We start from the raw sequence: 25,536 nt of genomic DNA on the forward strand, positions 1-25,536 counted from the left end.
GTGCTCAACTGTTATAACTGGATACAACATTGTATAACTAAGTGGATTACCGGTTAACAGGTTTAGCTTAAAAGATTACTTCCATGATACATCACAGTTTTGATAATGTATGTATGTACGTACATACATACATATGTATGTATTCATTATTATTCAAAAAATCAAAAAAAAATCGTCGAAAAATGGATTTTTATTGGTATCAAAATTAATTTTACAGTTTCAATGTTTTTTTAATTAAAATAAGATTGAAGAGATATTTAGATTTGACTAATGAATAATATATTAATATATCATACCATCCAACGACCTAATGGCCATTGGACTCATTTATGCTCTATGCATTTATGCACTATGACATATTACGTAAGTTTGCCAAAATTAAATAATACAAAACTTAAGAATAATACAATTAAATAATCGTTATACAAGCATACTCCACATTCTTATTAGAAAATTTTGTCTCAAAAATTTTTAGTAATTTAAAAAAAAATCATAATAAATAATAACGTTAAAATAATAACAATTGTGTAAATTTATATTCTTTGGTGGGTATGAAATTATTTTCTGAATATCCTAATTAATTGTCCATTTTCATTATAAGCATAAATTGGATCTCGAATCGGTTCAACTGGCATATATCTTAATTGAGCTGTAAAGCCTGTGTCACCTTTATTTGGTGTAGTCATAAAAAGAACCCTTTGCAACATATTGTCCGGACTTAATATGTAATACTGACCATTTCTGTTGATTGAATTAGAGATTGCAACATTGCCTTGTAAATTATCTGTAGTTTGTTGTTCATTAGAATCTTCAGTACTTTCATTACTGCCGCTATTATTTTCATTTGTTGGCAATTTTGAATTTGAAACTTCATTATCTGGTTGTTTAGCTATTTGAGGGACTCCGTAAGTATTTGCAGGAATTTCTGATTCTGGAGCACCATAAGTATTTGAAACAGGATCTACAGCTTGTTTTCCAGATTTGCCGGTTTCAGTACTTACAAGGGCAACCTGTTCTTTGAGGCCTTGTTGTTGGCGAGACTGTTGTGTAACAGATCTTTCGGGTTGAAATTCTTGCTGCCTAAATTGACCACTTTTTGTATTTGAGTTTTGTTGTTGAGAAAATGTGTTTGTACTCAAAGGCATAACTTTATTTAGATTTCTAAATTGAGCAGGTTTATTAAGTGATGGTAATCCTTGAACTTTTAAGAAATTTTCCTCGTTTGGGGTAGCCGTTGTTGTTGTAAAGTATTCTGTTGTCGTTGAAAAATCATCAACATATTGTTCTGTTGTAGTTGGAATATCAGGTGATGGAGTTAAATATGTAGCATGTGGCTTGGGTGGCGGTTGATATTGCGGTTGTTGTGGTTGCTGTGACTGTTGTAGTTGTGGTTGGGGCTGCTGCGATTGAAATTGAAATTCATTCTGCAATTGAGGCTCGGGTTGCTCTATATTTGCTCTATGTCCAAATATTGGCTCTCTTACTTGATATTGTCCAATATATTCTAAACGTTCTCGATTAATTTCATGTTGTGCTGCCGCTTTCAATGGCGCTGATGGTAGATATTCACGTGGCAATACAAATGGAGTTCCTCTGGGCCTCCATCCTGATGGAGGGTATTGAGGAACTGCCACTGAAAGTGTTAATAAGGCAAAAAAACTAAAAATCTATAATAAAATAAATTTCATTAATAATAATATTAAATTCCTGATGTATGAATAAAAAAATATGAAATTAATGAATTTTGTGACTAAAATACGTGTTTTAAACAAGAAGCAAAAGCAAAACTGAAGTGTTACTGGTAAATATATTAAGCCTTTTAAACAAAAACAGGATTTTAAAGCGTAGAATATTTCTTTAATTATAAGTCTGAGAACTGAAATTAAAAATCTAATTTTTAATCACCGAAATGATGCAAAAACACCTATTATATTTTAATTTTTCAACCAACAATATTTTTTATATATCTTATAATTCACAAAATTTTTTGAACAAATTCTCACGTTTCGTTTTATTAAAAGCTTTGTTAATTTTAATTATGTGCCGCAGTCAAATATTTGTAATTAAATTTTATATAGTGTAATTTTCATAATATATATTAGTACCGTTATCATTATCCTTTTACAAAATATTTATCAGTTGAAAAAGTTAAAAGAGTCGATCTATTATACGTTTTTGATTAATACTCGAAATATTCATTTACAACTGAAAGTAATATTCACCCAAAAGTTCTATTTATAAATCTTTATCAACTTTACTTTGTAAACCTTTTTCATTCCATCATCTTCTATTTATAATTAGTATTCTAAAAGCAGTTCAAGTTTCATTGTATAAAAATTATTTTTTACTTTTTTTTTATACTTATTAATAATGCCTTTTTGGCGGTCTCTCAATTATCACGTAATTTCATCAGTAGTTCAATACAATACCATAAGTGAACTATCATATGCAAAATACATAAAATAGAAGTAACTAAGTTTAATTTTTCTACTAATATTCTTAAATTCGTTTATATGTACTCAGTAATATAAATTAATTCGTTACATAAATATGTACATACATACATATATTGTAGTGCATAATTTATATTGTCATGTTATAATAACACGGTCATTATTTTATTAGATGTAATTCCAAAAATTGGAAATATAAGTTCAAATTTTAATATGCAAGATATAAACGAATAAAATAAGACATTAAATTGTCAATCATTGAATATTTTTATATATAATTTTATATACATACATATGTATACGTACATACAAAGCTAAATATTTAAATAATAATTTTTTAAAGAATTTAAATAAAATATGTATAAAATGCATAATTTAGATATTTCAACATGTTTTGTAGGTTGTTCACCTAAAAAAATGCTTTTCATTTCAAGTTTAAATAATTTTAAAATATTCATATCACAATTTGTTTTAGAAATGCATTTTTTTTTTTCAAATTTAAACAAAAATTTTTAATTCTAAAACTTTGCAAATTATTTGATTAAAATTCAAACTTTGATATTTCATCAATGTAACGAAGACAAATAGCCTCTTTTTAAAATATTGTTTTGAATTGGAAATTTTATTATTTAATTTGTGAGTTTCATATAGACTACGTAATATTAGAATAATAATCTAATTTTAAATTTTGGGTTCTTAAGCGATGAATTTTATTAATAAAATTATCAAATTTTTGGGTCAAGAATATGTTACATAAGAGCAATATATAATTAAGTCTAAATTAATTTCATCGTGTTATTTTGTAAAATATGAGAATAAATTTTGAAACTAAAAAGTGAAAGCATATAATATTTTGTTTAATTATTTAAATAAAATTTTGTAGTTTTGTGCCTAAAAATATTTATTAATTAATACTTGCTTTTACTAATAACATCATTATACTAGAAATGATGTAGTAGATATTTGGGATCAAAAAAGTAAATGGTCCCTTTTCGTATTATGATGTGAATACATGTGCATATATACTCACATACATTTGATAAACTTAAACATTATAGCACATATTATTATGTATGTACATATTAGAATAATTAAGATAAATGAAATATTATGATTTTCAATTTCAACTCAATTTTCGAAGTTTTTCAAATGTTTGGTAGAACATCAGAATCGAAGCTCACTTATATTAAAAAAGACAAGTGTATCTTATTTGAAGAGAAAGATGACAATAATGCAATCAAATTAGTTAACGTAAATACGGCGAAGCATATCCACCTTTAGAATTTCAAATCCAATTTCATTATTTAAAACACCCTCTCATTAATGATTTCAGTTTATATACGTTATAGGGTTTAACAACTAACTTAAATATTTATTTACGAAAGAAATAAAAAAATATAAAATCGATGTACAAAAAGTTGATTAAATTGAATTTATATTTACTAAGTTATGAAGAAAAGTTGTTATTCATACTTACCACAAAGTACTCAACATCTTTTAATAAATTCATTTATCTTATTTTACGAAATTAATCATACATAACTTACAGTTAGCGATAAGAACATATTTACGATATTGATTTTAATGAACTTTGTAAAAACATTATTTAAAAAAAAATCTTGCACAATTTTAGTTTAACTATTTATTTCTGTAATGCACCTTATAGTAGTTATAAGTTACATATTATGTTGTATATACGTATGTATAATAATTATTATAAGATGTATAGTTTTTATAATAATAATAATAATAATAATAATTAAGGATATAATAGTTTAAAAGGTAAATGTATATATAAATTATTTCAATTTCATTTTTAATGTTTTTATTTTAATGCTGATCAATATCCATATTTTTTCGTTTGGCTTCTGGCGTTGTTGGAGTCCGTATAAAAGTTTTTTTCAAAATTTGGGGTTTCACTTTTACTTGTGGTTTAAATGAAGATAGTTGAAGTGGTTCAGGTGTAGTTGCGGTGGTAGTAAGAGATTTAGTGAAGCTACTTGGAATACCAACACCTAAAGAACTAGTACCGGCTGATACAGTATCTGGTTGACAACCTCCAGTTAATTTCAAATCAGCGAATTGCGAAACATATTTTTGAGTATTTCTAGTTGGAATTGGACTTTTTTGAATTAATTCTTTTGGGCCAAATAATGATGTCTCTGAATTTCCTTCGTCAATGTGCAATACTTCTTCTAAATGTTTAATTTTTTCAACAATTGCTGCACTAACACTAGCACCCCCAACAGAAACTCCTTCTGAACCCAAACTAGTATCAAGAGATTCTGCTTGTTGCGGCTTTACTTTTGCTTTAGGTTTTTCAATAATTTTGGTATCAAGTTTTTCCTCACTTTTATGAAGTGAAGAATCTGTTGATGTAGAAAATCTTTCATTCTTTTTCAAAGTGCATTGATTTTGTGAAGCAAAGCGTTCTGCTGATGTTAATTCATCCAAAAGCTAAAAGAAATTTATGTAAATGTAACGATTGTAAAAAAATATTTTTAGAACTTTAGAAAAAAAAAATATCCGTTTTTTTTTATATTACTTTTTTTCAAATATGTATGTATAAAATTGTGGGTCAAAATAACATTATATCAACAAACTATATTTCATTAAAATCCATTTTACCTCCATATCTAAACAATCTATTGAACTTCTAGTAGCAGCATTCTTATGATCAGATAATGGCAAATCCATAACTAAATCCGGTGCATCTCTAGTCCTTTCCAATATCCTAGATTGACTAAAACTACCTCCCTGTAAACCACTCTCAGCTCTTTTTTCCCATAAATCTCGGTTAAGACGAAACAAATTTCTGTTACTGTCCTTGCTGCTACTGTTACTGATATTACTACTACTACTGCTGCCACTAGTACTACAACATCCTAAATTGCTATCTGCTGAATGACGATTTAATTTCATTTGTTCTGATGACGGACTTTTATCATCATTTGCACCATGTAACATATTAACATTTTCTGAACGCCTTCCTTGAGGAAACAATGGTCTATCATGCTCAGAAAATCGTATTTCAACTTGATCTTGGTCTTCAATAGAGTCTTTTTTAATTGGCTGTGGGACTTTATTTGGTTCAGCATAAATCGGTTCATTTGCAGTTTTCTTCACCTAAAATTAAAAATTTACAATTTATTTTTTAAATTAAATTAATAACATTCGAAAATATTAGAATATTAATAGTTTTTTGCAAGCAAAAAAACAAAGTTATTATTGATCATAAAATAGTTAATAAATAAATCCAGAATACTAAAAAATTATTTCCATCAAATATAAATTTTAATAATAAAATAATAATAAAAATGATTATTAAATTTCCTCATGTAAACTTTTACCATTTTATTTAATTAATTAATTAGCGCTTGTTTTTTTTTGTAATTTTAGTGTTTATTATTTAGAAATTATTAGCTGGCATTTTGGAATTGTCTACTTTATATATTAATAGGTTCTATGTATTATTCATTATATACATTATGTAGGCTTTTGCTTACCACAAATATTTAAAGGAGTAATAAAATTCATAATAACAGAAAATATTCATAGTTTTCAAACTGATTGTTCTAGCAGTACAATTGAAACATACACAATTATTTAATTTAACTTCAATCCACTTTTTTTACTCACTTATAAATAAATTTTTAATTATGAAACTGATTTAAAATTTGTATAAATGGTAATTTTAATTTAAAAACAAATAAATTAAACGAAATCTCATTCGAGTTATTCTGGTATATTAAAATTGATAGTTTTACAAAAACATAATTTAAAAGTATATGACAGAGTGAATGAATAAAATATTTAGTGTACGATACTAGTTTTAGTTACCGAATACTTTGGCTTAAATTAATTTGAATGAAACTTAATATTTGCTAAACATAATTTGTTTAACTTGAACTGAAACTTCAATGGAATTGTGCATATCAAGTCATTGTCCTGTTTAATGGAACTGAAAATTAAACACATTAATTTTTCTTTTTTCTCTTTTACCTTTAAATTTCAGCATAATATTTTTTAAAAATTACCTTTTATCTAGGCAAAAAATTAACTCAAATTTTTGTAGAAATGGAGAAACTTATATAAAAATATTGTAACAAAATTAAGTAGCAAGAAAAATTTTGTTTTTAACACAATATTTTAAAAATAATAAAAAATTCCTTTTATTCGATAGAAATATATAATTCGATCGTAAGTTAGAAATCATTTCTTAGTATAATCAATAATGACATAAAACAAAAATTTAGTTTCTACAAAAAAAATATGTTAATTAAAATATTTATTATATACGCTCTAATACTATATATTAATCTAAAGTTTTACTATTAGTCAAAATTCTTTTTTGATTACAAAAAACTAAAATCTAATTTTTACATTCCTAAAAATGATAAAACATAAGATAATGTCCAAATCTAAGTAAATAGAAAAAAAACAACATTTAAAGGAATAAATTCTATTCGAAACATTCTATTTCGAAAAATATATATTTATATAAATTATAACTTTTACAAAGACACTTTTATAATGCATATATGTATATACTTTTTTAAAATAAAAGAAACATAAATTTTAAAGTATAAATTAATAATATAAAAATTAAATTAATTACTATTTTTTTTTTAATTTTTAAATTGTTTACACTAAAAAATTATATATTTTTTTTTTTGATTTTTCATGCAAATGTGTATAAAACTAATTAATTTTGATAATTTTTTTCTAAAAGCTAGAAAAATAAATTTTGAATTTAATAACCTAAAATAAGATAATTTTAAGTATGACACAGATACAGCCAAAAAATATTATACGATTATCAAAAACTTTTGTATATTTCAAAATTTTTACGTAACTATGTACCAATAATTAAAAAACAGTTCCTAAATAAAAGAGAAAAATATAGAAACAGAATAATTAATTATGGAAAATTCGTTTCAAACGTTTGAATGAGATTCCGCATAACAACACAAAACAAATAGGGAACACTTATTTTTTATTAAATTTATGATATTAAATTCTAATATTAAAAATTTAAAAATAGTATATTGTAATATATTCTTTATTTTATTCCTTAGAGCTCCCAAGTTATATTACAATTTATTATCTTGATATACTAAAGTTAACATAAGACGCTTGAATAATCCCATGTAATTTGGAAATTTCAAAAAAAGGTTTCGAAATTTACAAAAAAAAATATTAAAAACTAAAAAAAAAAAAGAAACAAGCACAAATATATAAGTTTAACAATACGGTAAAGAAAACATTACATTATTAATATTAATAATATAAAAATATTTGATAATTTTAAGTTATTGACAAAATTTTAAATCTTATAATTGCTACTCGTTTTCTTAAAATCTAAGTTTCAAAGATTTTTAAGTGTTATAACAACACTAAATATTTTCTTTATTTTAAATGTAATTACATAATACTAATATATTTTAAATGATTTCTTAAATTATTTTTTATTTCTTTTCGATTCTTTACAGATGTAACAACATGTAATATATTGCAATTACACACTTATTATAATTTGAAGTCCAAAAAATCAACCATTCCGTTATCACTTTCAATAGTTTTTGCGATGCAATATTCGTTTCTATAAGATATGCTTATCCTAATAGGCAATTATATAAATAAAGAAAATCTATTTAGAAGAGTATTTAAAAATTTCGATAAGAGAAATATTGCGACATCAAAAGTGAGTGCATAAATTAAATTAGCGATAATTATTTTAATCGGGTCAGTTGTGTACACAAAAGAAAATGCTTCGCTTTTACAACTTAATAATAATTAGTATTTTTTATATTTGATGAAACAAAAACAGCAAAATAATTTGATTTCTTAATATTTTGATTTTATACTTAATTTCAAATTATTTGAAGAAGCACAAAAAGATTTAAAGTTAATTAGTATGGCTGAATAAAAAAAACTTAAAGATAACTTAATATTTATTTGCTGAAAAAATTTTATAAGAGACAATTAATTGCATTCCTTAGCGAAGTAAAATATACTATGCTTTAGAATACCTTTAACTCTTATAAAATTACAAAAAAAAAATAGTTAATCTTCATTTCCCCCAACGATAACAAAACAATCAGTTAAATATGTAAAGTAATTTATCATTAAATTTACTTAACAAAAATATGAATTGTTACTTTTTGATTGTTATGCACTTTAGTTAAAAATAAAACAAAAAAGATTATTTAAATTTAAAACCTAGATCTTTCACATTATTTTGAAGAAGATGGAGTGTTTAACTTCCCTAAAATTGTTTTAAGATAAAAATAATAATTACTATAATATTGATTACAAATCTGATTCTTATTGTATTTGTTTTTTATGTATACAGCAAAATTTCTTAATTAACTATGCAATAGTATAAAAAGATAGCACTTTTATAAAATTGTTTCAAAAATGAGTTGCAGCACCATAAATTTTGAAAACAATTATGTTTCAAATCAACATAATAAAATTCTTATTTAACGGACAGATTTGTACGATAAATTTATTTCAAATTGAAATTGTTATGTTTATAAAAACTTATTAGAAATTTGTAGTTTTAATTTTTTGTTGTTTGTAAAGATTTATATATGAATACATAAATTTTAGCGAATCGCCAAATTTTAATACTATATGTACGGTGGATTAATTCAAATAGCTTTTTTAATTGTATAAACGATTTTTTGAAATTATGTATAGTACATAATTTATTGTTCATTATATTTATATAAAATATCCGTATTTTATGTAAACATTTCAATGATGATTAATCACAGTTATGCATTATATAGATGTATAATTTTAGAAGCACGCTATTTAGTATTTTTTAGATCATAAATTTATCGCAATGCTTATGACAAATTCAATTAGACTTTTATTGAATAAGAAACTACATTTTATATTAAAAGCTTATTCTTGTAATTTAAAAGAATTATATAAACAAAATGTTTCATTTATAAAATTTATTATACATAAGATGGACGTTACCTAATTTCTACTTTAAACCTATAAAATAAATGAAGATTTTTAATTTGTGAAACATTAGTTTAGAAAAACAAAGAAAAATCTTTGACATCTTTTGTGACAATTAACGTAAATTTCAAAACTTAAAAAATGTAAATATAAAATTATTTCTTCACATATTTATAAACTGAATTAAATAAAAATTTTAAAATAATAACGTTGCTGTGATAAACCTACAAAATGTGAATACTTTCTTTAATATTTTTAAGTTTACTATTGTAAATTATTGTTTATTACGTACTTAAATTTATTATTGAGAAATTGTTTTTTAAAAAAGAACATCTAGAATAAACGAAAATCAATACACATACATAACACATGATTTTACTACGAGCACTAAATTTAAAAACAGAAGTTGATCTACATATACGACCTCACACAACACTCACTCTAATAATTGTAAAAATATATTAAAATATAATTGCAATTATAAGTTTTGCAAATAGAATGCAAATACAAAAATTGAATTAATATCTCGATAAAAAATATATAATTGCTTCTATGATTTAACCAAAAAAAAAAAAAAAACACATCTACATCATAAGATTTGCTCAACCAAATTCTGTTTTTGATTTTTAATAAAAAAATATTTTGCAAATAACACATATTATAAAGATATAGTCTATCATTATCATTTATAAAGTGAATGGATTTGATGATAGTACACACTCTTAGTTAAAAAAAATTTCAAACATTATTTGAAATTGTTTTTCTCTATATGATATCAAAATAAAACAAAAAATAGATTTTTATGATACAATAATACTTTTCAAACTGTTGTTTCAAGTACCTCAAAAGGAAAATGACTCAGTTCTTCTGAAAATTCCATTGAATTTTCAAAGGAATGAATTTCATCATGATAACTGTACTTTGTTGGCAGACTACTATTCAAATCAGTGGATGCAGTTGATGATGTTGATTCTTTATCATTATTAATGGTGGTATTATTTATTGTATTTTGATGAAATTTTTCACTTAATAAATCTTCACTGCTCATTTGTTGTGATATATTATTCAAATTTGTCGTATGTGAAACTCCGCCACCACTTACACCCCCACAAATGTTTCCATCTTCAATTAAAACCATCGACGGGCTCTTATGTATTTCATTGCCATGATGATGGAGATGATATTGCTGATGTTGTTGTTGTTGTTGCATTTGTTGTTGTTGCTGCATTTGTTGTTGTTGTTGCATTTGTTGTTGCTGTTGCAATTGTTGTTGCTGTTGTTGTTGTTGCTGATGTTGAAACTGATGATGATCATTTCCACCTGATAGTATAACTGATGTTTCGTTGCTGCTCAATGATTGTTGTTGTTGCATAGTTTGCTGTTTTGCAATTGACAATTGATTGCTAGTCTGCATGTTGCCACTGGGCCGCCTTTTTCTGACAGATTCTTCAGAACTTGAACATTTAACTTGATCTTCACCCCTAAAATTATAATTCAATTTGTGCGATTTTTCAAATTAAATGGTAACTTTACTATTACTTGATTTTAAGTGAAATATATTTATCTGGAACTAATCCTTCTTTGCCGTCTATAGTACCTTGCCACCAATCGTTGGATACCTAAAAAATAATCATTATTCTCTTTTTTTAATTTTGAATCGAAAAGTCAACAAGCTTTTTCATAAATGTTTGATAAAAATTTGAACTGCACAAATTTTAAGTTCAATTTTTTTATTTTCGTTTATCATAATAATTTATTTACTACGATTATACTTTTATAATTTCAATTATCAAAAATCTTTTTATAAATAAAAAGACAGTGACGTACTTGTTTCCTTAATACTACTGTATCTCCCTTTCGCAACGACAATTCTCTGTTGGAACGTGCTTTAAAGTCAAATTGAACTATCGCTTCCAGTATATCAGATTCTGAAAGTAATAGTATAATCTTTTAAACTGCATGTGAATTGCTTTTAAAAATTACCATCTTCTGATGGGTAAACTTCTGAATCTGGATCTTCAACAACTTGATCATGATCAGATGGAGAATCTCCAACATCACTTAAAAAGTTCAAACTTTTGTAAGGAAAAATATTAGATTTAAAACTATGATTTGCTTACATGTCCATAAAGGGTTCGTCTGATATATACTTTTCATATTGAAGTCCACCTAAGTCTTTTGGAAACAGTTCAGCGTGGTATACAATCATGTTCTTAATCAATTCATTTACTTGGTTTTGATATTGAACTTGGTCTTTATCCTCTGGTGCGGGCATTAATGTTGGCCCGAAGCAGATAGCTAAATTATATGCATCCATCATATTTTCATCTGAGTATTCTGACAAACTGAAATTCGAAAACAAAATATTTGTGGTTACGTATTCAAAAACAAAATTAATCTAAACTGGGTTCACTTACTGGTGTAAAAATGCAAAAAGATATCTTATAACAATAACAACCGCACGAGGGAGACTTTGCAAAAATTTCTTTATTCCAACGACTATTTCATGTTTAGACTCTAATTCTATACAAAAATATTATAAAAAAAAACATTTGTAAAAGTTTCATCAACCACATAGTTAGTCTATTATGCTTACGTGCTAAAGACACGAAATGATCAAAATATATTATTGGAAAAAGTGGTTCTCTCAATTCTCGTAAATATAATTTTAAAACTCCAGCTACGGAATTTATATCAGAAGCATCAGTTGTATCTGCTAATGGATCTTCACCACGCTCAAATCCTTCTCGGAAGTTTGATATTTCTACTTGAGAACCAGAAACACGAAATATACCTTGATGGTGTAATCCATACAAATTTATAACCCTAATACAACTGCGCATAATCAATGGAATTTCTTCATTGGTTGCCTCTAAATATTCTTCCAATGAACCACCAAATAATTTTGGCTGACCAGACATATTAATTCTACCAATGCGTTTACGTTTTGGCACATTTGATTTGGCAATTTGATCGTTAATTTCTGTAGAATCTTTAATTAAAGCATTTCTAATTAACTCTGCTTTGGCATCAAGGCGAGCTATACGTGATGTTCCAAGTATATATTCTCGTATTTTCTGAAATAGGGGCTATTTAGTTCTATTTAAATTAATCAAATAAAAACATCTTACAGTAATATAAAATTCTTCGATCTCTTGTTTTTCTGATTTTGATTTACTTGATATATCTGCCATTTTGGTTTGCTGATTTACATGAGTACCATCACCAAATAAACCAGATGTATCATAATCTTTAGCATTTAAATGTTCTAGTAATGTTATTTCTGCTGTTTCCAATGTTTTCCAAATTTCTTCAGATTCAGCTCTCAGATTACTTAAGCGCTGATTAAGTAAATTTAATCTTTGTTCCATATCTGCATGCAATGTTTTTTGTAATTCTGGTTCAATTTCCTCTTCAACTTGACCTTGAAACTCAATACGTTTAGGTATCATAAATGCACCATGATGTTGTTCCAAAAATTTTTGTTTATCAGCTCTACTGTCCATAGATTGTATAATATGAGAAAGTACATCTGCATTTTGTAGTACTGCACGACATCTTCCTTGATCAGCTGTTACATGCATTAAAATAGCACGTGAAATCATTGATCCAAAACCCAAATCCATACACTATAAAATTTCAAATTCGTTAATAATTTAATTTTGAACTAAGTATTACGAATGTTTACATCTATTAAATCACTTAAATCTTCTACAAAATATTTGTGAATTGTTGTGTTCGCTGCTTCAAGGCAAAGTTGATATTCGTTTTTGGCTTTTAAAGCCTTCAGTCTTGCATCAGTATATTTACTTTTTCTCTTTAATGGAAGATATAAAAAGATATACACTATTAGTAAAATGTATTTTACAATAAAAGTATATATGTTTGTACATATTCGAAACAAATACATATTCTACTTACTTTGAGCACTTCATTTTTAGTCAGTCTATATTTTTTTGAGCGTTCCAGTTTTTCTTTTTGAATTGATTGCTCTAGTTTTGATCGTTGAGCTTCAGCTGTGCGTAACTTTGTTTCTGCCACTTTACAATCCGCCTTTCAAAAATTAATGGAAATAATCAAGTTAATTGCAATATGCAAATTCAGCATAACTAAAACTTATTTTTATAAAAAATGCTTTTATTTTAAATATTAAAGCATGAGGCTAAGCATACATAAATATTAAATATTAAAGCATAATTCCAATATTGCACATCTTAAAATTTTATGCTAATACACTTGATATCAAACTACATATGGGTTTTCACTGATTAGTGCAAAAGGTTATGTGTTAAAATTTCAAAAAGTACATTTAAAAAAATGTTACTGTTTTAAAAAATAATTTAAAATTTTTTTTTTTGTGTTATTTATTAAATATCAATTTGTGAATAAAAAAAATAATTTTCTTAATTATTTTCGGACTACTAAATAAAAAATATATGATTGTCAACTTTTTTTTACAATTTTACATCAATAATTTCCTTCGACCGCCAACTAGTTCAAAGAAAGTTACTTTCTTATTTCCATACTTTTGCAATAACACATAAATGAGTGAAAACCCCCAATTTATTTAGTAAATATTTTTGATTAAATGTGGATAAAATATTTTTAGTAACGTAAGTTTAAATTGCTTTATAAAAAGAATTATTCTTATCAATGACCAATTATTTCTAAATATTTATTTATTGTGACCAACGATTTTAACAAAAATTGTCGAATTTATTTTGTTTTCTTTAATAATCTTTCACTTGCATGTAAATTTTGGATATGAGTACTGATTTTATAATCAAGCATTTTAATATGCAATTATTTAAATATATTTATTTAAATATACTATGAATTTCCGGATTTGAGTAAATTCGATTCCCTCTCATATGAATTCATTGATGATGGATTACGTGATATAATAGAAAAATGACAATAAAAATTTAGTGAAAAGACTATTTTTGTTTTTTATCATATGAATGTTACAATAAATCATAATAATCGTTCGCTGTCAGATTTCCAAAGTGCGCATTCTGATAAGGGAAATTAAAAAAAACAGTAGTCATATGTTATTAACACCTTTATATGATAAAAAAAAAAACTCTTGTTAGATGATGGTTGACCAACTTCATTGAAAAGTTCTATATTAACATTCTATTTGTAAAGTAAAACTATCAAAAAATCGTGAAAAATTTTCTATTTGAAAACTTTATATTAAGCCTAACAATAATTTTCATATAGTTATACTCGTATAAGGCCAATCTGCCTATTTTACTCGCCAAGTGAGAAGAAAGTGAGTAACTATCATATATTTGTAAAATTTATTCGTTTTTTCTAAAATGTGTACAAAATTTATTCGCTTTGTTTTTGCAGGTGAGACGTTCAATCGACAATTTGAGAACGAATGTAAAAGTCTAATTGAAAAATGAGTAACCTTGTTAGAAAAATAAAATATTCATTAGAAAAACGCAGTATTCTGATTTGAATTTGAAAGAAATTTGAAATGAAAAAGTGAAATACAAGAGTAGCCTACAAATTTCATACACCTTTAATTTATTGTAATTTCAATTCATTAAAATGTTTTTTAAATTACAAAATTTCAAATTCTTTATCATATGCTGTTACACAGTAATTTTAACTAACTATACAGAAACTATGTATAAAAGTGGAAAAAGTTGTGTTCAAAGAGTATTAAAACGTTTTCAAAAGACATAACATGCATATATTTGTGTATATTTACTTGATAACTGTGGTATGTTTTCATTGTTGTATGTAATTCCTGCAGGACTCGTAATATTTCTTCATGAGTTTCGTAGCCAATTTCTCGGCACTAAAAAAGCAACAAGGAAAAAAAAATATGTTAAATAATTTTATCTGATCCAAATACATGTGTAATATTTGTTTTTAAAAAAATGTTATTTTTACTCTTTTGTATATTCGTTGGACATCCTCGATGATTGCTTGTAACCTAGCTACCAAATGTACGGAATAAATTTCTGACAATGTTGCGTGATCTTTTGACAATGATTTTGTTTGATTAAGCAATTGCTGCCAGCATGCATATGATGAGAACAATGGCCATTGTTCTCGTCTATAATTAAATAAGAATAATTTTTGAAATAGTTAACGAACAAATTTTATATAATTATTTATGAAAAAATGTTATATAATTAATAATATTACTTTTGTTTTTGTTCTTTATGTCTCATTTGTAATGTTTTTGCCAGTTTATCCAAACTCTTGCTGTAATCCATTTCTAATTCTCCACGTCGCCGAAAAAAATCCTGGAGCTCCTGTATAAAGGATACCTGTGATTCTACTCGTACATCCAAACATCTCAGCTGTTCGTTCAATTGTAATCGGATATCTTTGTAAAACAGAAAAAAAATACACATTAATATCAAAATAAAAAATCAAGTTTTTTTTTTCTCATTAAAGGTAACAAATTTTATATCATGTAAGTACTGTTTATAGTTAAGTTATGCATAAAAAATGAAGTGTAAATTTTGAATGACACTAGCATAAAATATTAATAAGAATTAAGAGTTTTTCTTTGGAAACCAAATATTTATGTGGAAATGAGTAAACTAGTTGTTTGCTAAAATTGAGTGAGAAAACATAAAATAGGATTTAATTATTTATAAAATTTTGCGATTAATAATTTCACATTTTTAGTTAAAAATTAAATTTAAGCATCTACATTCTGTTTTATATTAAATCTAAATAAAATATTCAAAATGTATTTGCAAAAACAGTTAGAAAAATTTATAAAATTGAAATATTACAACAGACACTTAAACGGAAAAATTTACAAAAAGTTAAGAAAAATAAAAACATGTATGCAAATATTATTGTACAATAAAACAAAAATATAGTCAAAGTTATGTACAAAATCTATTAAATTATAAAAAGAACATTAAAATACAATAAATTGTTGTTTAAAGCCGAAAATCATTAACATACAAACATGTAAACACTTATATATCTTCAATACTTAATATGGTAAATAAAATTTTAAAATATTATAAATTTTAGAAAACCAAAAATATTCAATAGCTTGGGACGAAGAAAGATATTGATTTTAGAGAATATTAAAAAATTTGATACATTCATTAAGTTTGCTATACATGAAATTTACATAATGTACAAATAAAGTGTTGCATGATATATGGTTTCTAATCAAAATTTTAAGTGAAATGGAGATTGTAAACATTTAAAATTGCTTCCTTACATTAAGTAAAATATTTTTATATCAAACTTCTTTTAATTATTTATTAATATTAAAATTAAAAACAAAGTTAAAACAGAGCCCTTATGGCACCAACAACTTTTTACTTTTAATGTTTCAACTTTTATCGCAACAAAACTTTCGAAATATTCCGTAGATGTCTTATACGGAATTATCTAAAATAGTTTTCAAAAAATAAAAATTTTGTATCTATATAAATATTATGAATGTGAATGATATAAGAATTACGAAATTTAAAATTGTGACTCAATTACAAAAATATTGAAATTAATTATAATTTTTTTGTCATCACAATTAAATTTTTTTTAAAATCTAGCAATATGAACATCAATGAGAACACCAATTTCTTTAATTGAAATTGATCATATGGCATAGCCATCATAGACATTTAAAATTTTAGCAATGTATATACATATATTGAAGAACAGAGTTATTAAATAAAAAATTAAACAAATAAGTACAAGAATGTTTTAAATATTTTTAAGAAATTCTTTATTTATATTATACATATACAAAAATAAAATTAATATATGTACAAAATAAGTACATTTCTACTTCTTGTATTACTACTAAAGAATTTTCCCTTAAACTGGGGGAAAAAATTATTTATCTTCTCAAATAAATTTTTTACTTGCTAATAATAAATAGGAGATTGTCTACAATTCTATCTAATAAAATATAACATTGAAAGTTAATTTTATACACATAATTATGCATATTATATTTTCATTAATTTTTGCATAGATTATTTGGCTACTTCTAAGGCATATACTACGCACTAGATTATTTCTTCTTAATCTGATTTCCCAATCCCAACCCATTTTTGCTTTTCTAAACTTTTCTTGAATAATAATGTAAAGGACAGCCATGCTACATGAAACATATAATCACGTATTTCTAAAATTTTGATTTTTAAAAACACTTCATTACTTTCATTAATCTATTTAAATTAATTAGTGAAAACTGTTAATATGATATGAAGATATGAAATGTAATGTGCTCTCAATACAATCGCATGCAACATAATAACAAATATTGAATAAATGAATTTAAAACAATGATAAGAATATCATCACAAAATTAGCTACGTTGTTATCATTAAATTTTAAAGGATTTAAATTCGTAAGATTCCTCGACGAAACTCGATTGCTGCTTGTAAGTTGTAAAATACAAAATAAAAAATTAAACAATACAATTTTTTGTTTTAGGTTTGGCTAAATTCAAAATTAACTAAATAAATTGTAACAAAACAAATCACCTACGAGTGAAGTCTTATCAATTTATAGTTCACAGTAGCCTTTAAATTTCAATAAAAACATGAATCAATGCATATTTTAATCATTTATGAAATAAATATAAAATTTATTTAGTCTACTTTCTTTTTAGCACTTTTCCAAAAAATTTTTTGAAAAAAGTGCTTATTAGTTTCACTCTGTCCGTCCGTCCGTCCGTCCGTCCGTCCGTCCGTGGACACTTTTTTTGTTTACAAAACTTCTACACCCTTGAAGATAGAAAGCTGAAATTTTATATGTACATAGATCTTTACTAGAAACTTACTTCCGTAGAACAAAATTTTTACTTATCTCCCCCCCTCCAAAAGTTATACCCCCCCAAAACCTTAAAAATGGCCTTTTTTAACTATTTGTTGCAATGAAACCATAAGCATTTTTGAAATTTTGCAAACGCAGAAAGGCAGCGGCTTGCTTTCACTAGCGCGGTAAATTTTTGATGTCGTTTTTCTTCTAGACCCCAGCCTGTAGAAGCTTGAAATTTTGGGGACTTTTAGACATAAACAAATAGTTCATTTCGTTAGAAGAAAATTTTTTTCCATCTCCACCCCCTCTCAAGTTATCGCCCCTTGAAATTTGTAAAATTTGAATTTTTGACACCTTATATTTCCGAAATCGCACGTTTTTTCAAATTTCTATAAACGCAAAAAGCTAACGGTAAATTCCATGACATTAAAAAATATAATTATTTTCCTTAACTCATACAATTAACTCTTAAAATCGAGCATTATGTTAACCCCTTTTTATATTAATTTTTGCTTTATTTCAAAGACTGCATGTATGCATCATTCTAAATATATGCAATCCATGGAATAGTTTTGTATATGAATGAAAATAATTTTAATAGTGTGATAGGTATACATAGACTGTATTTAAAAGCAGAATTTTCACTTGTTGAAGGGAAAAGTGCTACAATACAAACCACTGGTTTGACCCAACTTTATTTAAATAAGACACAAACTTTTTGTACAAAATATTAAATCGAAATAATTTTGAACTCGTAGTGTTTAGTCTATATGAACACTATGCACATGTTAAATTGATGGTATATATTAATGTAGTTACTATGTTAAATATGCAGTCACATTAATATAAGCATACACGGTAAATTTACATCCCCTATTATGGAACACATAATGTACATTATAACAGACACATCCATAAATTTATAACAAAAAATAAGCATTTTTTGCAATTATTCAATTAGTTGAATAAATATTAAAGTCGTTCAAATTTAATAAAATTAAATAAATCAGATAATAAAACTTATATAAAACAAGTGATAATTTTTTTAATACCCTCTATGATGGAGTCTCAAATATTAAAGCGGCAGAAATATTTTAGTTCTCAAAACGTTCTTTTTTTTAAAAATTGATTTAAAACTCTTTTTGGATTTTCATTTTTAATTTTTTAGGTTTATTCACATTTAGTACAGCATATTTACATAAATATTACATATTAAATGTGAAAACATATGTTTATGTAAATAAGCACTACATATAAATATTACTTCTTATACTTATATTATATAAATATATGTATGTATGAATATTTGTGTTAATAACATGTGTCCTCTAATATGATTTAAGCGAAATTCTTGACTAACTCTCTGCTACCAGAAAAATATATTCATGGCAATTATTTACTTTATAAAATATAAAAATTATTTATTCGTTCTCTTATTTTATTTTATTTTTTTTCCAACAAGAAACATTTCGAAAATTAGATCATCAATTCACATTGTTTATTGCATTAATAAGCTTCACGATATTACAAAATTTATAGGGTTTTAAGTTCTTTAAATTTTTATCACAGAATCATTATAAATGCAAAGCGAATGCAATACTGCGATCAATTTTATTTTAGTTCAATCGAAAATTCAAGCATACTTTTAAAAATTTTTAAATGTGTTATAAAATTTGAAAAATATAATAAATCATATAAAATATAATAAATGATCTATGACCACAACAACCTTTAATAGTTACTTTTTGGTAGATTGAAATTGACTAAAATTTTCGTAAATTTCTATTCCATCTTTTAGTAGAAGTTTTTCATTTTGTATTCAACCTTCTTTTTTACATTTTTAGAAGATGGCAACCCAATTTCGTATGTATTTTTGTACATATTATATCAATGTATGTATGTACATACTTAACTAATATTTTTTATAAAGTCAGATTCTACAACCACATCTCTTATTTCATTTTAGGGACCATATGTTCATAACAGAAGCAAATAAACACAAAAACTAAAAATATAATACATTATGAAAAAAAATAAACAAAAACAAAAAGGAAAAAAATCCTCAAACAAAATAAAATTGAGAAGAGAAACGAGCATGTATGAAAAACATTTAAAAACATCAACTAAATCCGATTTTTCATCCAGTTTTTCTCCTCTTCTACATTATTTTTGTTACTTTTAACAGCCGTCAAATGAATTAAAAGTGATTCTAAAATGGAAATACTGAGGAAAAGGCAAAAAAAAATAATAGTATTGAAACGCGTGTAATGGATGACAACAATCATTACAACAATAAACTTAACCGAGAAAAGGAAATAAGGGGGAAGGTCAAACTTATATGAATCATTAATACAATTGAAAATAATGACTATATTTAGTTTGATTTTTTTTTTACTTTTTTTGATTTTCTTTCCTCATTTGATTTTTTATTCATGAGAAATCCTCTTATTTTAGATGCTGTTTAATGTTCTATAAGTGTGCATCTTTTATTTAAAAGTGAATAATTTCATTGAAACATTGTTAATGCCTTATATAATATATCATTCAATATTTTATATACAATTCAATATATATGTATATCAAAATAATTTTACAATGCTGTAGTAAATCTCCTTTTTCTCAAAATTTTAATAATTACAAAATGCATATGCATACATGCTGGGAACGTATGTTTCTTGGTATAGCTAAATGAATTTCTAACACAATGAATTTTAAAAATTCATTGTGTTATCATTAACATTTGACATAAAAATTTTGATTTAAAGATTAAATTGGTGCAGTTATTCAAATATTTTAAAATTTGATATAAAAATTTCATAAAAGTTTGTATTTAAACATAAATTATAATATTTTTTTACTAATATACAACATTTATGGATATTCTGTATCCTGATCTTTTGACAGAAAAGATTAAATCTTAAAAGGTCTAAAATGGGTTAACAACAAAATAATAAGTAAAATATTATTTTAATATTTCGAAAAGAACAATCCAGGACCACATTATCAACCTAATTATGACAATAATAAAATATATAGAGTTATATAATCTGAGCAAATATGCATACTCGTATGTGATATATTTTTTCACAACAACATTATATGTGTATATACAAATATTTTTAAAATATGTATATGTAAAAAATATTTATACAAAATTATCTAATCATAACATATTCAAGAGACTTTTGAAAATTATCAATACGACACTGTGTATAAGCAAAGCCTAATCTACACATGCTCTTATCAAATATCACATATTTTTTCTTAATGGTACTGTAATAAATAATTTCTCATATAAGAATTATAAACACTCATTTAATATAAAATTTTTATTTTCCATCTTAATTTTTCTATTCTTAAATATTAAAAAATAATTGCAAAAATTATAATATTTGCTTTGACGATCAAATCGAGTGAAAAAATGTTTTTACTTTAAAAAAAAAATTCTATAATGATTTCAGCAAAGTGAGTGTATTGATTACAGAAATTTTAAACTTGTGGTTTTACAGATTACAAAAAAAAAAACCACAAATAGAAGAAAAATTATAATTACGAGTATAAGGTTTTTTGCTTCTCTAAACTGTATTGAAAGCCTTAAATATGAAATTATTTTTCACATACATACGTAATATGCTATGGAAGAAATGCAAAATTAGATCTATAACATATTTATTTTAAAAAGTGGTCAAATTTCGATAAGTCGAATTTTAGTAATTTTGAAAAATAGCTGAAACATTAGTGCGGGTTATGGTTTCCAAAAATTTATCAGTCAACAAATTGAAAAAACCGAACCAAAATATATGAATAATTTACTTAAGATACATTTTTTTTTACAATATATTGGTTCAAGCAACAGATTTGTAATCATAGAGAAAAATTCTATAGTATTCCTATAAAATTTAGGTGCAAAGCACAGGCGAATTTTACGACTGTTGGTATAAAAATTACCAAAATTTTAATACCTAAGTTGATAATGCAAATTCAAAAAATGTGAACGTTTTAACGCATCTAAAAACTATTTTATTTCAAAAATCAGGTACAAGACTTATCAAAATGAAAATTTGGGTTTCAATTATAAACCAAATTTAGTTCTCCCATATATTTCAAAGAAAATTTCAAACAAATATAATTTTATTAGATTCAATGAATTTAAATAATAAAAAATGTTATATAAACCAAAAACAATAAAAAAAAAGAAAAATTAAATGCTTAATTTATTTTCATATAAAAGTAAAATAAATTTAGGGTAACTTTAAAAATTTGTTATCCAACAATAAAATAAAAGTGTTATGAAAGTGCCCAACAAAATACAAAGCAAATTTTGTATTCAATCGGATAAAGAGAAAAAACAAAGGAAAAATTTGATTATCACCATCAAAAAAATTAAATGATGAAATATAAAAAAAACCTAAATCTAAATTAAGCCCATAATTTTTTCCTCTTAATTTTAATATTCGCTATAATAAATATTAAAAAAAAAAATATTGATAATTTTAATTACAAAAAATTGACTCATTCAATATAATACAAGAATAAGATATTAAAAAATGGAAAAGAAAATTATAAAAAAAAAGAATAAGGAAAATGTGACTGATTCTTAAATGACTAAAGTAACTGCAATTGTATCACTGACCGAGGGACAGTGGCATATTAGTGGTGATATTCTTAGAGTCAACAATATTGTCACTACATTTTTTTATCTTACATTGAGGGAAAAATACAATATTTTGAATATAAATTCACTCACCACATATTTATAAATAGCACATAAAACACATTTTTTTCTACTTATACAAAATTTAGTATTAAACCTCACCACATGACAGTAAATCATCTAACTTCAGGATTAAAGTGGCAGAAGTCGTGTGACATTTAAGCCAGTTTTTTGTTATAACTTATGCGTTATGTGTTTTTTAACAGACCTCAATTTTTTCAACAATGACAGCACAAAAAATAAACATATGTTTCATTAATACATAATATAAACTTTCAAGAGTATCACACAAAAATAGTAAATTTCAAAATGAGATTAAGGCCCTTATTATGATCGGCGAAGCGAATGAAATTTTTGGTGCCTAAATTTTAGGCGAATGAGCTGTCAAATTTGTCGAATGAAAATTCTGTGTGGCAACCTTTATGAATGAAACCAAAAATCAAATTAATACATAAGTGTTTTTTTTTATTAGATATTATACCATTTATAGTGATATAAAGGAAAAATCTAAACTATCTGTAAGGCAAGTTCATAAAATTCAACAAATTATTGTAAAAAATATTGATTGTTTAATATTAATTTAAGCGTGAAAAAAACGAACCAAAAACAATTCAAGCATTTAAGTAAATTAATGGATAACAACCCTAACATTGCTATATAGGAAAGTTCAATTGTTTTTGCAAAAACACAAAAACAATGTACATATGTGTGGTGCTAAGCAACATTTTGGTTCTGGCGAATGAAAGCATTCGCCGATCATAATTTAAAATCTCATTCAATTCGACTCGCCTAGGCAATCGCCGGTCATAATAAGGGTATAATAATATGCAAATTATTTTAATGGGGTGGTCTAGAAACGAGGATTTTTGCTTTTGAACAAATAATTATCTTTTAGCCATTCTATAAGCCCGGCTATAAACTTGATAGCCCAATTTTTTTATTTAAATTAGTGTTGCGCTCAATTAAATAGTTGTTGAAAATATGCAGTATGGCTAACAGTAATAAGTAACAAAAATAGAACAAAAAGACTGATTACAACTCTGTCCCAGTTCTTTCCAGCAGGATTTCCAACAGGTTCAGATAAAATCAATCATACTTGAATATTATTCGTTTAAATTATAAATATATTTTTTAATAAGATAATTTTATTAAGATACTGTTTAAGATTTGTTTAACAACAAAAATAAACTTCATATAAACTTGAACCATAAATATAAATTAATATCTCTCTAATATTAAAAATAAACACAAGTAATAATTTTATATAGTTTAGTCAATAATTAAAACTATTTCTTACAAATTTTAGTAACAATTTTTATACAATAAAATGATTAAATTTGATTTTGTATATAAAAAATTTCACTTTCTTATGAAAATAATAAAATTCTATAATTTTTGTTACATAAGTAATTCAATATACAATATACCATATACTTTATTTAAATTTAACAAAATTTAATAAACATTCTTTAAATTATATAAAAAAAATTGTGCAAAATTTATAAAAATTCTTTTAATAATTAAATAAAAAAAAATATTATTTTTCTTTATTCATTAAAAAATTTAATAAAAATTTAAAAATTTCGCTATATAAGTTTTGTTAGTTAGTACGAGTATATTAATAATAAATGAAATATTGAAAATTTATAAAAATTAATTAAAAAAAAATTCGAAGGCAAATACAACATTAAAATATATTAAGAAAATATTTTGTAACTAATGCGATATAATAATTGAATATCTAAATTAATACATATACATACTATTATTATAATGTTTTATTATAATATAAAATAAAAACTAAAATTTATGTATATATACTTATAATAATGTATAAATAAAAAAAATTTTTAAGAAAATAATTTAAATATATAAGCAACAATAAGATTTAAATTGTAATGATTTTATACTACTCAGTATACATATATATATATACATATATTTACAATTTATAATTATCTTTGCATAAAAATTATTTTTATAGTTATAGTCGAACACGCACATAATTAATAAATTTAAAGCAATTAAAAATTTAAACCAATTTTTTCATATGTACACAAATTAAAATTTATAACCATAAATTTTAGATTTTCTCACATATTGTAGGAGATAAAAAAACTTTTTACAAAACTTTATTCAATTTGTGGCATCTCTGAGAATATTTCTGACATGTTGTCAGATCCCAAACTATCAGTTAAATTTACCGATTTAGCGGGTTTTATTTCAAACCGCAAACTTAGTTTAATTTTATTTTAACAAAAACTGGATTTCACCTTTTTTTATATATCCAAATATTTTTGACAATTGTACAAGCTGTGCATCTATATGCGTATTTAGGATAAGAAAATAATTGCATATATGCCAACTCTCTATATATGTAAAGCTCATGTAAATGCAGTCAATTGGCGAAAAAAAAAGTAAGTATATATATCTATGTTCGACTGTATCAGGCATTTTAATTTTAATATAAATTATATACTAAGTATATGATTTCCATTATTTATATTAGGTCTTGCAATTTATAAAAATGTTTTTTTTTTTTCAAAAATTGGAGTTATGTGGTTCATTTATGGTTCGGCATTGGATAGCGATGAAGTCAGTATAAAAAAAAATTATATGAATACT

The 25,536-nt window shown here is 24.4% G+C and overlaps 2 protein-coding genes across 5 annotated transcripts in view; both read right to left on the bottom strand.

Annotated features, from left to right (window-relative positions):
* Window positions 1-239: 239 nt before the first annotated feature.
* LOC129606392 (putative uncharacterized protein DDB_G0272516) lies at window positions 240-2,197 on the bottom strand. Its single transcript, XM_055516703.1, has 2 exons — window positions 2,106-2,197; window positions 240-1,667 (listed from the first exon to the last, which is right to left on the bottom strand). The coding sequence occupies exons 1-2, from the start codon at window positions 2,112-2,114 to the stop codon at window positions 558-560; spliced, it is 1,119 nt and encodes a 372-aa protein (XP_055372678.1). The 5' UTR covers window positions 2,115-2,197; the 3' UTR covers window positions 240-557.
* A 1,894-nt stretch (window positions 2,198-4,091) lies between these two features.
* The window catches only part of LOC129606245 (SLIT-ROBO Rho GTPase-activating protein 1-like), a 42,533-nt gene continuing 21,088 nt past the window's right edge, over window positions 4,092-25,536 (bottom strand). For all 4 annotated transcript variants that reach the window (XM_055516450.1, XM_055516452.1, XM_055516453.1 and 1 more), the window contains 15 exons: window positions 15,597-15,780; window positions 15,339-15,504; window positions 15,154-15,243; window positions 13,353-13,484; window positions 13,120-13,248; window positions 12,563-13,060; window positions 12,028-12,508; window positions 11,849-11,954; window positions 11,552-11,776; window positions 11,415-11,491; window positions 11,259-11,359; window positions 10,971-11,050; window positions 10,273-10,912; window positions 5,082-5,579; window positions 4,092-4,910 (listed from right to left, as the gene is read on the bottom strand). In XM_055516450.1, coding sequence (XP_055372425.1) covers window positions 4,284-4,910; window positions 5,082-5,579; window positions 10,273-10,912; window positions 10,971-11,050; window positions 11,259-11,359; window positions 11,415-11,491; window positions 11,552-11,776; window positions 11,849-11,954; window positions 12,028-12,508; window positions 12,563-13,060; window positions 13,120-13,248; window positions 13,353-13,484; window positions 15,154-15,243; window positions 15,339-15,504; window positions 15,597-15,780 — 4,034 coding nt within the window. In that variant the 3' untranslated portion in view covers window positions 4,092-4,283. The remainder of the gene's footprint in view (window positions 4,911-5,081; window positions 5,580-10,272; window positions 10,913-10,970; window positions 11,051-11,258; window positions 11,360-11,414; window positions 11,492-11,551; window positions 11,777-11,848; window positions 11,955-12,027; window positions 12,509-12,562; window positions 13,061-13,119; window positions 13,249-13,352; window positions 13,485-15,153; window positions 15,244-15,338; window positions 15,505-15,596; window positions 15,781-25,536) is intronic.

The sequence above is a fragment of the Condylostylus longicornis genome, unplaced genomic scaffold (genome assembly GCF_029603195.1).
Source record: "Condylostylus longicornis isolate FDR11 unplaced genomic scaffold, ASM2960319v2 ptg000018l, whole genome shotgun sequence".
Taxonomy (NCBI): domain Eukaryota; kingdom Metazoa; phylum Arthropoda; class Insecta; order Diptera; family Dolichopodidae; genus Condylostylus; species Condylostylus longicornis.